The sequence below is a fragment of the Leguminivora glycinivorella genome, chromosome 7 (assembly GCF_023078275.1).
Source record: "Leguminivora glycinivorella isolate SPB_JAAS2020 chromosome 7, LegGlyc_1.1, whole genome shotgun sequence".
NCBI lineage: Eukaryota > Metazoa > Arthropoda > Insecta > Lepidoptera > Tortricidae > Leguminivora > Leguminivora glycinivorella.
In genome coordinates, this window is record NC_062977.1 from 19,191,858 (window position 1) to 19,206,000 (window position 14,143).

The following is a 14,143-nucleotide window of genomic DNA, read 5'->3' on the forward strand; positions in this document are numbered from 1 at the left end:
GGTTTTTGAAATTTGAACTATGTGCAATTTCCACAATGTTGTTATTTCAAGGACAAATTATTTCGATTTATCGGGTTTCACCAGTAAACCCTCAAAATTACTACATAGTTTTATAATAATTGAAAAATGATTGGAAATATTTTTGCTGCCAAGTATTTTACATTTTAACCACACATTTGTAAATATAACTTTTTCCTCAAAGTATGATTAACAATAGGTGCTTGTTCAATTCCTTTCAAAGCACAAATTGTAACAACCTTGTCATTGACCATAGTGAATAGATCCAGGAAATGTTCCCTTTTACCCCTAGCATTAATCATCCCACATAAGATTTGGATGAATAAAGACCCAGCACTAGGATGCCTGTAAGCGGCAAATTCTGGTGCTGTTGCCCAGCAAACTAAGAAGTCTGTCTTTCTCATGTTATGAGGACTGTCAGTAACTAATGGTGAGGTTGAATCAACAACTTGGCAAGCCTGCAGGATTAAGACCTTCGGTTTTCCTCTTAAAGATTGTTTTTCATCCACTAAGCTTTGAATATAATCAACTTTTATTGGTATGGAATCTGCTGCATACACACATCCTCTAATGCCATGAGAAAGTATGCAAAGCATAAACACACTATCTTCAGCTGAGACTTTCTTTAACACTTCTTGTATAAATGCTATCATTTCATTTCTGTTGAGATTATCTCTGGTAATAATATCAAAGTTCAAGGCACGCATAGTTTTTTCCAGCATAACTTTATCTTTAGTTGAGCCATCACGTTTCGGCAGTGCATTCTCATTAGCATGTTCCATGCTTTCTTTAGATGGGTAAAACACTTCTTGGTTTATGATGCAGCATATGCCCACTCTCTTCTCATTTGTAATTTTATACCTGTCATTCAAATTTATTGAAGGTTGTCTATCCGACTTCAGATCAATAGGAATATCTTCTAAACTTAACTTTTCAATCATATTGAAAACTTCATTGTAGTCACAAGTTTCTGTATTATTATCTGTTATATTTAAATTTGGTTTTTCAACACTAGTTGAAGGAGATTCAAGTTTCACATTCAACTTACTTTCTGTACTTCTCAATATAGTTGCATATCTTTTTAGTTCAGGTTCCCTATCAATTATTTTCGCTAGTTGTTCAATCTGACATTCACATCTAGGGACACTTCTCTCAAAATTTAGTAACCTCAAAGTTATAAACTTCTGACTCATAAGCTCCAAAAGGACAAGTTCACAAGTGTCATACTGCAATACATTCATATCAAACGAAACCAAAGTCTTTTTAAAGTTTTCAAATGTATTAGAAGTCATGTTTTCACAAAGTTGGTATAACACTTTTTTCATAGGATTGATGTGAGGACTATCTTCATTTGATGAGTAAAGTTTTTTTATTGTGGAAACGTTGAAGCCCAGTTTCCTGATGACATTGTATAGTTGGCACACAGTAAGGGCTTCTAAGAATTGCTGACGCCAAGTAGGTCTTCCTTGAGCGCTTAAAGCCCAGTCGAACAATAAATTCATGTGACTTCCTTCAATGTCTCTAGAAATTCGTTGTAGTATAATTAGACGGTCCAACGCTGTATCTGGTACGTCGTAGAGAAGGAACACAAGTGAAATCAAGTCGTAAACTTCTAATTCCTTTTCTATTCTAGATATAACTTCTAGGTTTATTGCGTTTAATTTTTTATCAATAAGTGCATTTTCTTCGACTTGTACACTTGCGTCAGGACACATCATTGTAATAGAGTGTAGCGCACGATTACCTTAATTACTCTTTTAGAAATTATTTAATAACTATCAAAAAGTTTGCGTCAAAATAGGGACTTCCTCAGATGTTCCTCAGCCATGGAGAATAGAGGTAAGGAGGACAATCTGTCGAAGTCACAGATCAATACAACAAGATGGCCCTTACAGGGCGACTCGCGGTCACCAAGCATACGACAAATCAGGTTTATAAAAGTTTGAACGCGTGCGACACCGATCAGTAGCGCCCAAGTATACGACCCGCTAACAGTGTCCGTGTCCGCTCGGGAAAAAATCTTAAATAATCAATTTTGGTTGCAAACAATGGTCTCTTACAGCATAAAGTGGTGTGGCAAGTCTTCTAACACTTCTACATGTAAAAAAGATGGAACAACATTCCACAGTTAAGTCAAATTAATCATTTTGTTGAATATTGTTTATTGTCCGCGGAGTTCATTTATACTGGTCAATATGGTTGTGCTGAGCGGCGCCAGGCGCGTCCATCCCTCTTTACCGAGTTAACAATGTGATATGCTATCCCTTTCACGTAAACGACTAGGCATGGGGCCATGTTAGTTTATGTCTGTTGCGGGAACTTCGTACTGCCGTTCGTACCATGTGCTACCATTTTATGAAATATAAAAGAAAGCAGATTTGTAATAGTGAATAATTATCTAGAATCTGTAGAGTCTGTAGTGGTATTTCGTTCATTGATTAGTTTAGAATATTTAGTTGGTTATTTAACTTAGTAAACGTTAGTAAAAATGCACAGTTTAGTTATTAGTTACTAGAATAACTAGAATGATTTTTATTGAGATGCTATCACAATTATCATCCTCCTTGCGTTATCCCGGCATCGGCATTCGCCACGGCTCATGGGAGCCTGGGGTCCGCTTTGGAAACTACTACCAAGATTTGGCGTAGGCACTAGTTTTATGAAAGCGACTGCCATCTGACCTTCCAACCCGAAGGGTAACTAGGCCTTATTATAATTTAATTATAATATTATAATTTGTTGCAAAACAAATTCACCACAGTACTGGTACCGGTACCATTGTCTATAATAGACATGTCCCATTCCCATCCCTACTGCTAATCATAAAGGCGCGCCATTATTTGAAACGACCAATGGCAGCACCGTGCGCGCCCGCCTCACCCCGCAAGGATTGGTGATTTGCGTCTCGAACAATATCGCTTGCATTTGGCTTCTAGTGGGGTGTTCTGTGGTCGAAGTAGAACAGTCGCCAAAATGACCAGCTGAGGCCTATTAATTGCAGTTACAAATCTCTCCGGTAGGAGCGCATGTCTCGCTCAATACTCAGAGACGTAACATGACATTAGACGTTCTTTACTCTAGACTGATTTCGTCGGACTGAGCAAGTCAAGACGTAGTCCCGTGGTAGTGCGCTGGCTTCGTATGCGATGTTCTCAGGTTCGATCCTGACAGCGATTTTTGACGTGATAACGTCTAATAACTCGTTACTACGGGCTGCATGCACGAAAAAGATGACGTCATTGTCCCGTTCCCCAAGGCCAGCAAGCGAGAGCGCGGCACGAAAGGTGGTTTGTGTATGGTCCATTTTCAGGCACACGCTAGCCGTTCCGCCGGCGTAACAAATGGCAGAGGAGAGGGCCGCGAAACGCCCGCCTGTATAGTCGCGCGGCACGTACTGCTTTTCTGAGTATTACGTAATACCTACGTAGTAATTTATTAGTACTAGTGATCTTTTTTGTTTCTGTTTTTTAATATTGGTAATGGTGGATATTAGTAAAAAAACATACATACATATAATCACGCCTATATCCCCTGCGGGGTAGACAGAGCTTGCATTTATGTGACTACACTACAAAGTACGTATATGTATTTTATACCTACCTGCCTAAAGTCTAGGGAAGGTAAAAAAGTAAATGACCATTTTATAAAAGTAAATCATAAAATTCATAAAATATTTTTGCATTTTATTTCATTGGGCCGACCGACTGGCGCGGCGACCCTAAGTGCGTTTTCACATTATCCGATCCGATATCGGATGTCGGACCGATATCCCATACATTACAGGCGCCATCTTAGATTTTTTCTATTGAAACTCTTCCGACATCCGATATCGGATCGGATAAATTTAATGTGAAAACGGCCTAACGTATTAATCACACCGGCCGCAGTCATCGCGCCTAGCCTAGCATAAAAGATACACGTGAACTCAAATGTTTATAAAGTGAAGTGAAATGTTATTGTGATTTTCATGTGTGTTCAATACCTTTGCGGCAATATAGATAAGTAATTCTTGCATTTGAATATCTCATCGTTTAATCTATACCTCAGAATATATAATAGTACAAGTACAGAAGGCCCACTGCTTTGATGTTCACGAAATGCCGCCTTTTGAATGCCTACAAAATTCTAACAAAGAAACGAGCCGCACGTGCGCAGCGTCGGACGATAGGGTTGCCTATGAATTAAAACGATTTAATACTCAGATAAAATGCTATTATATTCAAGTCTTGGGTAGGTACTTTCTAGGTATATACATGTACAGTATTTATATATTATTGTTGAAATCCGAACATCACAAGCCTTATTGAACTTTTCCGTGTGACTTAAGCAATAGTAGATCTGTGTAATATTGTCCTATTTTATTCATAATGTTTATTTAACTAAGCATTATAAGCCATTCACTTTAAAAAACTCGCGACGTAAAGTAACAGTAGAAAGTGGGAACGTGAGTTCCGTGAAAACGCACCGCGCGCCACTCATTATTAGGCCGCGAACTCGCGGCCGCCAGCATGTACTTTGTAGCGTGGCGATAGAATCGCGGAGTGAGCCGCCCTTGTCTATACTACTGTAATGTTTGACGTTATCACGTCAAATTACCGTCCGTAAACCGACTTTACAGACAACCAACTTTTTTGTTTTTTGATTTTTTTTACTATTTTAATTTTCTCAATACTAAACAAAATATTTTTGGATATTAAAAAAATAAAATGATTGAGGAAAAAATATCTGTAGAAAAAAATAAAAAAGCTCTCATCAGGATTTGATCCCGGGACCTCTTGCTCCGTAGGCGGGGTCACTACCGAGAAGGCTAAGAGATTGTCAAACCGTTATGCACCTGCGATTGCAGCGCCACCTATCTTTTCTTTAATATGTGCACTTCTGATACATAAAGAGGTTGCTCCTTTATCTCTATTCTTCATGTCCTCAGCTTTCCATCCTTGACTCCTTGTCATTTGTCAATGTCAAATAAATGTTGCCAAAACATGTAGATGATATTTAAGCATAGATTTAGAATTATTAAACTAGATTGTTTAATTAGGTCAAAAAGTGTGTCCACATGAGAGGTAATTGTTTGGGCTGGTGTCCCTCTCGCACTTGCTGGCAATGTCAACATTATTCAGTGACGTCATCTCTGTCATAAATTGGGGATACCAGTCAATTTTCAAAGTTACTACTAAATCTACTAACACCCAATTGAAAGTATTTTTTAATTATACAAATCTTTGATTTACAGGCATCAAAATAATCACATTATAATTATTTTCAAATTTTTTGAAATGTATCGAAACCCTAGTTTGAATATAACATTAAAATAAAATAAGAAGTTATAAAGTCAGGTAATATACAGATAAAAATACTACTAATATGGGAACCTCATTAACACTGGCAACACGTGCGAGAGGGACACCAGCCCAAACAATGCCCTCTCATGTGGACCGTTTTCGCTAGTCTGATACGATCGACTTTCTGTTTCAGTAATAAGGTTTAATTTCGTATGGCAAAAAATGTGATTGAGCTGTCCCCTGTAAACGTCTTTGTATTTAAGACACATTTTTTAATAGCGTCGCGCTCCTGGCGCATTCAGCCAGCCGAGTAAGGCTTCCCACAGACAGTCTTAAAAATTCATAATCTTAAAAAAAACTTGTATGCAATCTGACAGTTCAAACTGACACTGACAAGACAGTGACATATAGTGCATATAGTGTCTGGAAGCCTAAGGCTCCCCACAGACAGTCTTAAAAATTCATAATCTTAAAAAAAACTTGTATGCAATCTGACAGTTCAAACTGACACTGACAAGACACTGACAGATCTGAACTGTCAGATCGCATACAAGTTTTTTTTAAGATTATGAATTTTTAAGACTGTCTGTGGGGAGCCTTTAACGTGGAAAAGAATTACAAACTATACTCTGTCAAACAAGTCTGTCAGTAAATAAGAACAAAGAAAACTATATGCATCCTTTTCTTTAGGGTGCTAGAGAAAAGGATACCTATAGTTTTCTTTGTTCTTATTTACTGACAAACTTGTTTGACAGAATATAGTTTCCTTAGTCTTAAAATTCATAATCTTAAAAAAATTTGTATGCAATTGACACTGACAGATCTGTCAGTGTCTTGTCAGTGTCAGTTTGAACTGTCAGATTGCATACAAGTTTTTTTTAAGATTATATTTTTAAGACTGTCTGTGGGAAGCCTCAGACAGGAGTATAGAGTATAGAACATACTACGCGGAGTAAATCGACCGCGGACGGGAAGGACAAGGAACATCTGAACACACTACGCGGACGTCCGTCGTACAAAACAAGCCATCGGATCAAGGCCACGTCCGCGTCCGTCGACCGCACGGTTAAATGTCATGACCGACGCGTAGTGTGATCGGTCGACGGACCTGAGCACGTGGACGTCCGTAATGTTTTGTTTGCGGTCATTTTACGACGGAGTAGTATGTTCCTGGCTTCATTGTCCAATTCCCGTCCGCGGTCGATTCGTCCGCGTAGTGTGAGCTTTAAGGAGGAACATCTGTCGAAGTACAACAATCGCAAAAATGACCGGCTGAGGCCTTGTAATTGCAGTTACAAATCTCTCCGCTTGGAGCGCATGTCTCGCTCAATGATCAGCGATGTGACATGACATTAGACGTTCTTTTCTCTAGGCTGATTTCGTCAGACTGAGCAAGTCAAGACGTAGTCCCGTGGTAGTGCGCTGGCTTCGTACGCAGATGTTCTCGGGTTCGATTCTGACAGCGATCTTTTTGCTTTTTGTTTTTTTTTTATACATTAATTTTCTTTTTGTGTATTTTTATTGACGTATAAATAATGTTATATTTTTATCAATAAATATACTACTACTACTACTACAAAACATTTTAATAAAAGGTAACTTAAAATAAATAAATAAATATTTTTATTTGTGTTTATTTATTGTTTTATTCAGACAAATGTTAATTTAAGCCCTTTAACATTGTTTGCCCCATGTTAGGATTCTTAGGTAATGTTGTAGTTCTTGCGAATGAAATTTCGAAAAGTAGTAACAAAACAAAATATTTTTGGACATTAACAAAAAAAATTGAAGAAAAATATTAGTAGAAAAAAATAAAAAAGATCTCATCAGGATTTGAACCCGGGACCTCTTGCTCCGTAGGCGGGGTCACTACCGATAAGGCTAAGAGATTGTCAAACCCTTATCTCCCTGCTATTGCAGCGCCACCTATCTTTTCTTTTATATGTGCACTTCTGATACTTAAAGCTTTCGCTCCTTATATTTCTAAACTGCATAGTTTTAGAAAAGGATCAGGAAAATGTAACATATTGTAAAGTTTAATATTCTGGCTTGTTAGTGCGCACACGGGCAACTGTTGCCAGCGACTTTTTTGTCGCGACCATGGCCTAGTATGAAAGTGCGCGCACAAGGCGACGCAACTTTTCATACAAATACTTGCAAATACGAAAGTCGCCGACAAAGAGTAGTATGTATATGAGAGTCGCCGAGCAACTGTGTCCCCCGTGGGCGCGCACCCTAAGACTGTCTGTTGGCGGCCTAATGATTTCAATTTAACCAGGAACGCTGTAATAGAAGTGGGAAACGGAACTTTAAAATTTAACTTGCGCGCTTAGTCTGGAGCCTAGTGATTATTATACTCTTTGGTCTGGAGCGTGCTTAACTAAGACAACCCGCCTGATGATTAAAGAGTTGGTGCAGTTGCATTAAAATTTAAAATCGTTTAATATAGGCGACTACTATGGACTGAACCAACTACTCGAAGAAAGCCGATGTTCAAATGGTAGGTATGTCGCAGTAACTTGATAGTGTTGTCTCGCCGAAACTACGGAACGACGCCCAAATCGCGAATAAAAACAAATACATACATGTACGAAAAATGTTTATTTCATTACCTTCTTTAAAAATGTCAACTTTAAAGCTTAAAAAAGTTTTATTCCTGTATTTTCAAATCCAAATTTTACTTTTAATCAGACTTTTGTAAATATAACTTTTTCCTCAAAGTATGATTAACAATAGGTGCTTGTTCTACCCCCCACAAAGTACACTTTTTAACAACCTCTTCATTTACAATAGTGAATATATCCAATAAATGTTCCCTTTTACCTCTAATACTAATGATTTCACATAATATTTGAATGAAAAATGATCCTTTACTAGAAAGTCTGTAAGCAACTAATTCTGGTGCTGTCGCCCAGCAAACTAAGAAGTCTGTCTTTCTCATGTTATGGGGGCTGTCAGGAACTAATGGTAAGGTTGTATCATCTTCTTGGCAAGCCTGCAGGATTAAGACTTTCGGTTTTCCTCTTAAAGATTGTTTTTCATCCACTAAGCTTTGAATATAATCAACTTTTATTGGTATGGAATCTGCTGCATACACACATCCTCTAATGCCATGAGAAAGTATGCAAAGCATAAACACACTATCTTCAGCTGAGACTTTCTTTAACACTTCTTGTATAAATGCTACCATTTCATTTCTGTTAGGATTATCTCTGGTAATAATATCAAAGTTCAAGGCACGCATAGTCTTTTCCAGCATAACTTTATCTTTAGTTGAGCCGTCACGTCTTGGCAGTGCATTCCCATTAGCAAGTTCCATGCTAGCTTTAGATGGATAAAACACTTCTTGGTTTATGATGCAGCATATTCCCACTCTCTTCTCATTTATAATGTTATACCTGTCATTCCAATTTATTGGAGACTGTCTATCCGACTTCAGATCAATGGGAATATTTTCTAAACTCAATTTTTCAATCATACTGAAAACTTCGTTGTAATCACAGGTCTCTGGATTGTTATCTTTTATATTTAAATTACTGTTGAAAGGTTTTTCAACACTAGTTGAAGGAGATTCAAGTTTCACATTCAACTTACTTTCTGTACTTCTCAATATAGTTGCATATTTTTTTAGTTCAGGTTCCCTATCAATTATTTTCGCTAGTTGTTCAATATTACATTCACATCTAGTGCCACTCCTCTCATTATTTAGTAGCCTCAGAGTTATAAACTTCTGACTCATAAGCTGCAAAAGGACAAGTTCACAAGTGTCATATTGCGATACCTTCATATCAAACGTTGTCAAAGTCTTTTTGAAGTTTTCAAATGTATTGGAAGTCATGTTTTCACAAATCTGGTATAACACTTTTTTCATAGGATGGATGTGGGAACTCTCCTCGTTTGTTAGGTAATGTTTTTTTATTGTAGGGACATGGAAGCCCAGTTTCCTGATAATATTGTATAATTGGCACACATTAAGGGCTTCTAAGAAATGCTGGCGCCAAGTAGATTGTCCTTGAGCGCTTAAAGCCCAGTCGAACAACAGATTCATGTGACTTCCCTCAATGTCTCTAGGAACTCGTTGTAATCTAATAAGACGGTCTAATGCGGTATCTGGTACGTCGTAGAGAAGGAACACGAGTGAAATCAAGTCGTAAACTTCTAATTCCTTTTCTATCATAGTAATCACTTCGAGGTTTATTGCGTTTAAGTTTTTATCACTTATTGCATTCTCTTCAACTTGGACACTTGCGTCAATACACATCATTGTTAAAGAACTAAATAAAATAAAGCACACGAGATCGGGGTTTTCTTTTTTGGGTAAGCACATATATTAATAAAATCACTTACAAACGAATGAAGTTATGCTTGCTGTCAAAATAGGGAATTCCCCCAATCATAGACTAAGAAAATTGAAATTCTATTATCATTTCACCCAATCATGCGATCATGCTTCAAATCCTAGTGAGTATTATATTCTTTGCTTCAAATTCTCAACTTCCGTTCCTTACTTATTATACTACTCTTTGTCCTTACCTCGCTCCTTCTCACGGAAGTATCTCCTTCCTACGTCCTGCGTGGTATTTGAGACACTTCTTTATCTGCGCGTAAGCATTTGTAAATAATACTTTCCTTAGAAAAAAAATGACATATCCCAAGTCCGGTTCCGGTGAAGTGTCAACTTGTCATTATTGTCAAAAACACTTATTTACTTAAATAGAAAGAAAATTCAGTTTTCTAAGTGATCGAAGTATTCCCAAATATATGTAGTCATAAATACTGTTCATATGCTCTATGTTGGAAACTAAACAGTTTTTAGATATGTCTATAACTCGTTCTGAAATTTTGCGGCTATATAAGAACTTAGTTTTGTATTCTAAATCTCTAACTCTTACGGACCCTGTTTACTTTAAGAAAAGAATAACTTCAGAATTTAAACGTAACAAATCACTAACGGATTCTAAAGATATAGCATTTGCATATGAGGTAACATTTTCAGTATCTTTTAGGTTATTTTTAGTAGAAACCAAGTTCACTGACTAGAAAAATAGGTTATTTGTGTGAATCCCTTAATTACTCAGGGGCTCTTAATATTACCAGCCTCATTAAAAATGCAGGCACCAGAAGCAGCACATAATTTCTAATGATTCTCATTGCAAAGTGTTCAACGGATTTTAATTTTTGTTTGATATTAGTTCAGCATATTGTAGCATGCTTATTTCAGTTATCAGTAAAGTGTGGACATGATAAATGGACCCACAAACATAGCTTTGTTTTTATATATTTTATTTGACAGATACTTCTTGACTAAAAATGTTGTTTTTACCTTTCAGAAAGGAGCTGCATTGCTACGCAAAGGAGCTGTAGTTTAAAATGTTAAGGCCTACTATTCTCTTCAGAACATGTCGTCTTATTGGGCCCACTATAAATGCTTTCAAGCACACAATAGATTACTCAAAGGTGCCAAAACTAAATGAATATGATTTAGTGGAAAAGTTTGTTCGAGGCAGTGGCCCTGGAGGCTCTGCTGTGAACAAGAATGCCAATTGTGTTGTTCTAACACATGTACCATCAGGTAATGGTAGAAATTGTTGAAAGAAGTTAAGGTGGGGGAATATTAAAGAGTTTTTCTCGTGGGGTAGCAAGCCACCTGTGCTGCTACTGCTGTGGAACATATTTCATCTTACCCCTCAAGATTCCCTTCAATATTTTCCTAATTTACCTTAACTACACATACAATCAATATGATAAAAACTACATATCTAATTCTTCTATTCACATATTAAAAATCTACAGTCTTTAAATTGAGTATATATAATAATATACCAAATGGCATGCAAGAAACCTAAATTATGTTACAAATTTCAAAAGATGATACATTTATAAAAGTAACATGAGGTCAAAATACAATGATCTTTCATTTTGTTTATATAATAAAAATAACACAGGGAAGATTAATAAAACAGCAGACATTATCATGTTAATAATATAATATTTATAATGTTCCAGGGCTTACTGTCAAGTGTCACAGCAGTAGATGCCAGGATGAAAACAGAAAAACGGCACGAGACATGATAATAGCAAAATTAGATGATGAAATAAATGGAGAGGATAGTGTAGCAGCTCAAAAGAAGAGAATAGAAGAGAAAAAGCTAAAGCGCTCTGAATACAAGAAGAAGAAAATGGCGTTACTTAAAAATGAATGGAAGAAACGGGAAGGATTGTAATTATTGTAAATATCTATTTTGTATTCATGTTATTTGATAACACTTTAGTAAATTTTGTAGTAACTGTAAGTTCAGTAATTTGTCTTACAAATTATTCCCTCATGCGGCAAGATACATACAAAATAGAATACAATGAAATTGATTTGTTTAATGCCATATCAAAGTACATACAAAAGACTGCTTTCATTATTATCTATTAAACATGCTGTCTCAAGGCTGCATGCTGCACATGCAAATAGCCAGCACTATTTAGAACAGCAGACTTAGGGCCGCAACCTTGCCGAGCAAATTGGCTCGGCTGAGGCAAATGTACGGTCAACCAATTTGAATCATAGGCCACTCTAGAACCCTGTCTCATTTAAACCATGTTCTATTTGCCATAAGAAGTCACATTGACGTTTACTATGCAAAGGTTCTACAGTGGCCTAGGATTTAAATTGGTTGACTGTACGTTTTCACGTACACGAAGCACAACTGACGTTTTCCGCGCGAGGCAATTGCGTCGCGAGGCTGCTTGGTCAGTGTGGACCCACCTAATGTTTACAATATTTTTTGCCGCCCGTGGGGATAGACCAATAATATTCACCTTTAATAAATAACATGAAGTCCAAGCTAACAAACTATATACCTCTCACAATCTTATATAGCTATCATTTTCAGGCCACTTTTTCTTCTGTACTAAATGACATATATTTTGGAGTACCCATAATTACAGTGTGTATACTTCTATAGTAGTGTGACTAAGTCAATTTGTTAATGTAGAATTTTAATGAGGCCATAAGTAATAAACATAGTTGAAATACTTGTAAATGTCTCATTAACAGTAAACTACCTAGAACTTGTAGATGTTGTTAAATCTTAACTAAACGTACTTAGTTTAATTTTATATGGAGATAATTAGATTCTACAATGTAATAGTTATTTGTTATACAAGGGGGCAAAGTTGTATTTTAACGCCGAGTGTGGAATTGAAAAACGAGCGAGTGAAAGGATTCTATAGTTGAACCACGAGCGAAGAGAGAGTTAGCGCATGCGCGGATCCAGGGGGGGGGGGGTCATGGGGGTCATGACCCCCCCTGGAGCCTAGGTTGGCCATACAAATAGACCACGTGACCCCCCCTCTGGGGGCCTGGGCCTTTACCACGTGACCCCCCCCCCTGGGCACGAAGCTGGATCCGCGCTTGAGTTAGCGAGTTTTTCAATACACGAGAAGTAAAATACATTTGCACCCGAGTGTAACACAAAACTTTTCCCCTCACTATAGCGAGGAAACTACAACGCAAAAAATGCGTTTATCACTGCTTCAAGTAGTTCCACAGGTGGTTAATCATCTTTATTACAAGATTCACCTACTTTTATCAATTTTAAAGCAGTTAATTTGACTTTGTTCAAGGTCAAATTACTTTACCCACTAGTGGATAAAATGCGTTTTTACCCGCTGGTGTTAAAGGACAAAACACGTGTTTCCGAGCTAGTGAGGGGAAAAATAAATGCAAACAGGGACCGAGGATGAACTGTAGAGGGCAGCACCTGATTAGAGCTGTTTCTTTCGATTCTGTAGGTTGTAGCTAAAATCGCATGCAAATTCGCTCGCCCTGAATAGGTTCTTCGATATCATTCTGATACCAGTGTGTGTTCAGATTTACCTGAAGTCAATTAAGAGTGAAGTAGAGGACTGAAACTCTCATTGATGAAAACATTGGAGGTAAAGCAGATTATAACACATTCAGTGCTTTGCAGTTTCCTGGATATCGGATCTTCTGTTCGTAGGCGCTGTCCTCTGCATACTTACCCTTTGGCCATATCATTATTTTTCACCACACCAACTGGTAAACGCTGACTTTGATGCTATTCGAAAACAGATAGCAAAATTGTATTTTATTCACAAGAGTGCAAAGTAATTTCATACAAATTTTAACTTGACATCTTGAGCTGGCTGGTAGAATTGACCTATAAATGATGATTGTGAATCATAAATATTGAATAAATTGATAAATTTTATTTAGTTTGATATTTTATAGTCAGTATTTTGTACGTGTTGGTGTGGTGAAAATTTTTGTGTTTCACTTTGTGGCAAAGTTTGTTTAACCGTCGTGCCTTAAACCCTCGCAACGCTCAAGATTCCAAATTTCTTTTCTTTCGCTTGCTCGGGTATCAATACTGGCGCGTGCGGTTAAACAACAACTTTGCCCCTTGTAAAACAAATAACTATTAACGGTTACGCCCGTAGCGCGTAGCAGCGATAGCACTGAATGTGTCAACACTGCTACAAATGCTACGATTCTATGTGCTATAATGCGGCGTAGCACTAGCTTGAGCTAGTACGGGGGTAAAACTGCATTTACGAACATGTACACAGTAATAAATAAGACACAGGGGTTTTTTTGATTGGCGGGTAATTTCAACTATTCGAAATATTCTCCATGTTTTACACTCTTGAATAGAGTACCGTATGTGTCCACTGAACAGGAGTGCCATATGTACAAATTTCGACATTATTAAATAATGTAAAGATTGTAAAACATGGAAAATAAATATTAGTTGATATTAGCCACCAGTCGAAATTGTCCTCCTGTACCTTACATATAAAATACCACAGTAAACACATGTACATATATG

At 37.2% G+C, this 14,143-nt stretch overlaps 3 protein-coding genes across 3 annotated transcripts; 1 reads left to right on the top strand and 2 right to left on the bottom strand.

Moving 5' to 3' along the window:
- Nucleotides 1-89: 89 nt before the first annotated feature.
- On the bottom strand, nucleotides 90-1,825 carry LOC125228188 (caspase-8-like). Its single transcript, XM_048132653.1, has one exon. The coding sequence runs from the start codon at nucleotides 1,734-1,736 to the stop codon at nucleotides 165-167; it is 1,572 nt and encodes a 523-aa protein (XP_047988610.1). The 5' UTR covers nucleotides 1,737-1,825; the 3' UTR covers nucleotides 90-164.
- A 6,061-nt stretch (nucleotides 1,826-7,886) lies between these two features.
- LOC125228191 (caspase-8-like) lies at nucleotides 7,887-8,831 on the bottom strand. The gene has a single exon (XM_048132663.1). The coding sequence runs from the start codon at nucleotides 8,776-8,778 to the stop codon at nucleotides 7,984-7,986; it is 795 nt and encodes a 264-aa protein (XP_047988620.1). The 5' UTR covers nucleotides 8,779-8,831; the 3' UTR covers nucleotides 7,887-7,983.
- Nucleotides 8,832-9,975: 1,144 nt separating this feature from the next.
- Nucleotides 9,976-12,326, top strand: LOC125228128 (mitochondrial translation release factor in rescue). Its single transcript, XM_048132585.1, has 3 exons — nucleotides 9,976-10,283; nucleotides 10,631-10,872; nucleotides 11,307-12,326. Exons 2-3 carry the CDS (start codon nucleotides 10,671-10,673, stop codon nucleotides 11,522-11,524), a joined length of 420 nt encoding a protein of 139 aa, XP_047988542.1. The 5' UTR covers nucleotides 9,976-10,283; nucleotides 10,631-10,670; the 3' UTR covers nucleotides 11,525-12,326.
- The last annotated feature ends 1,817 nt before the right edge of the window (nucleotides 12,327-14,143 follow it).

Excerpts from the sequence above, each read along its gene's own strand:
- LOC125228191 (XM_048132663.1), bottom strand. The coding sequence starts at position 8,778 with ATGATTGAAAAATTGAGTTTAGAAAATATTCCCATTGATCTGAAGTCG.
- LOC125228188 (XM_048132653.1), bottom strand. The coding sequence starts at position 1,736 with ATGATGTGTCCTGACGCAAGTGTACAAGTCGAAGAAAATGCACTTATT.
- LOC125228128 (XM_048132585.1), top strand. The coding sequence starts at position 10,671 with ATGTTAAGGCCTACTATTCTCTTCAGAACATGTCGTCTTATTGGGCCC. Across the intron at positions 10,873-11,306 it reads TCTAACACATGTACCATCAG|GGCTTACTGTCAAGTGTCAC; the intron begins GTAATGGTAGAA and ends ATAATGTTCCAG.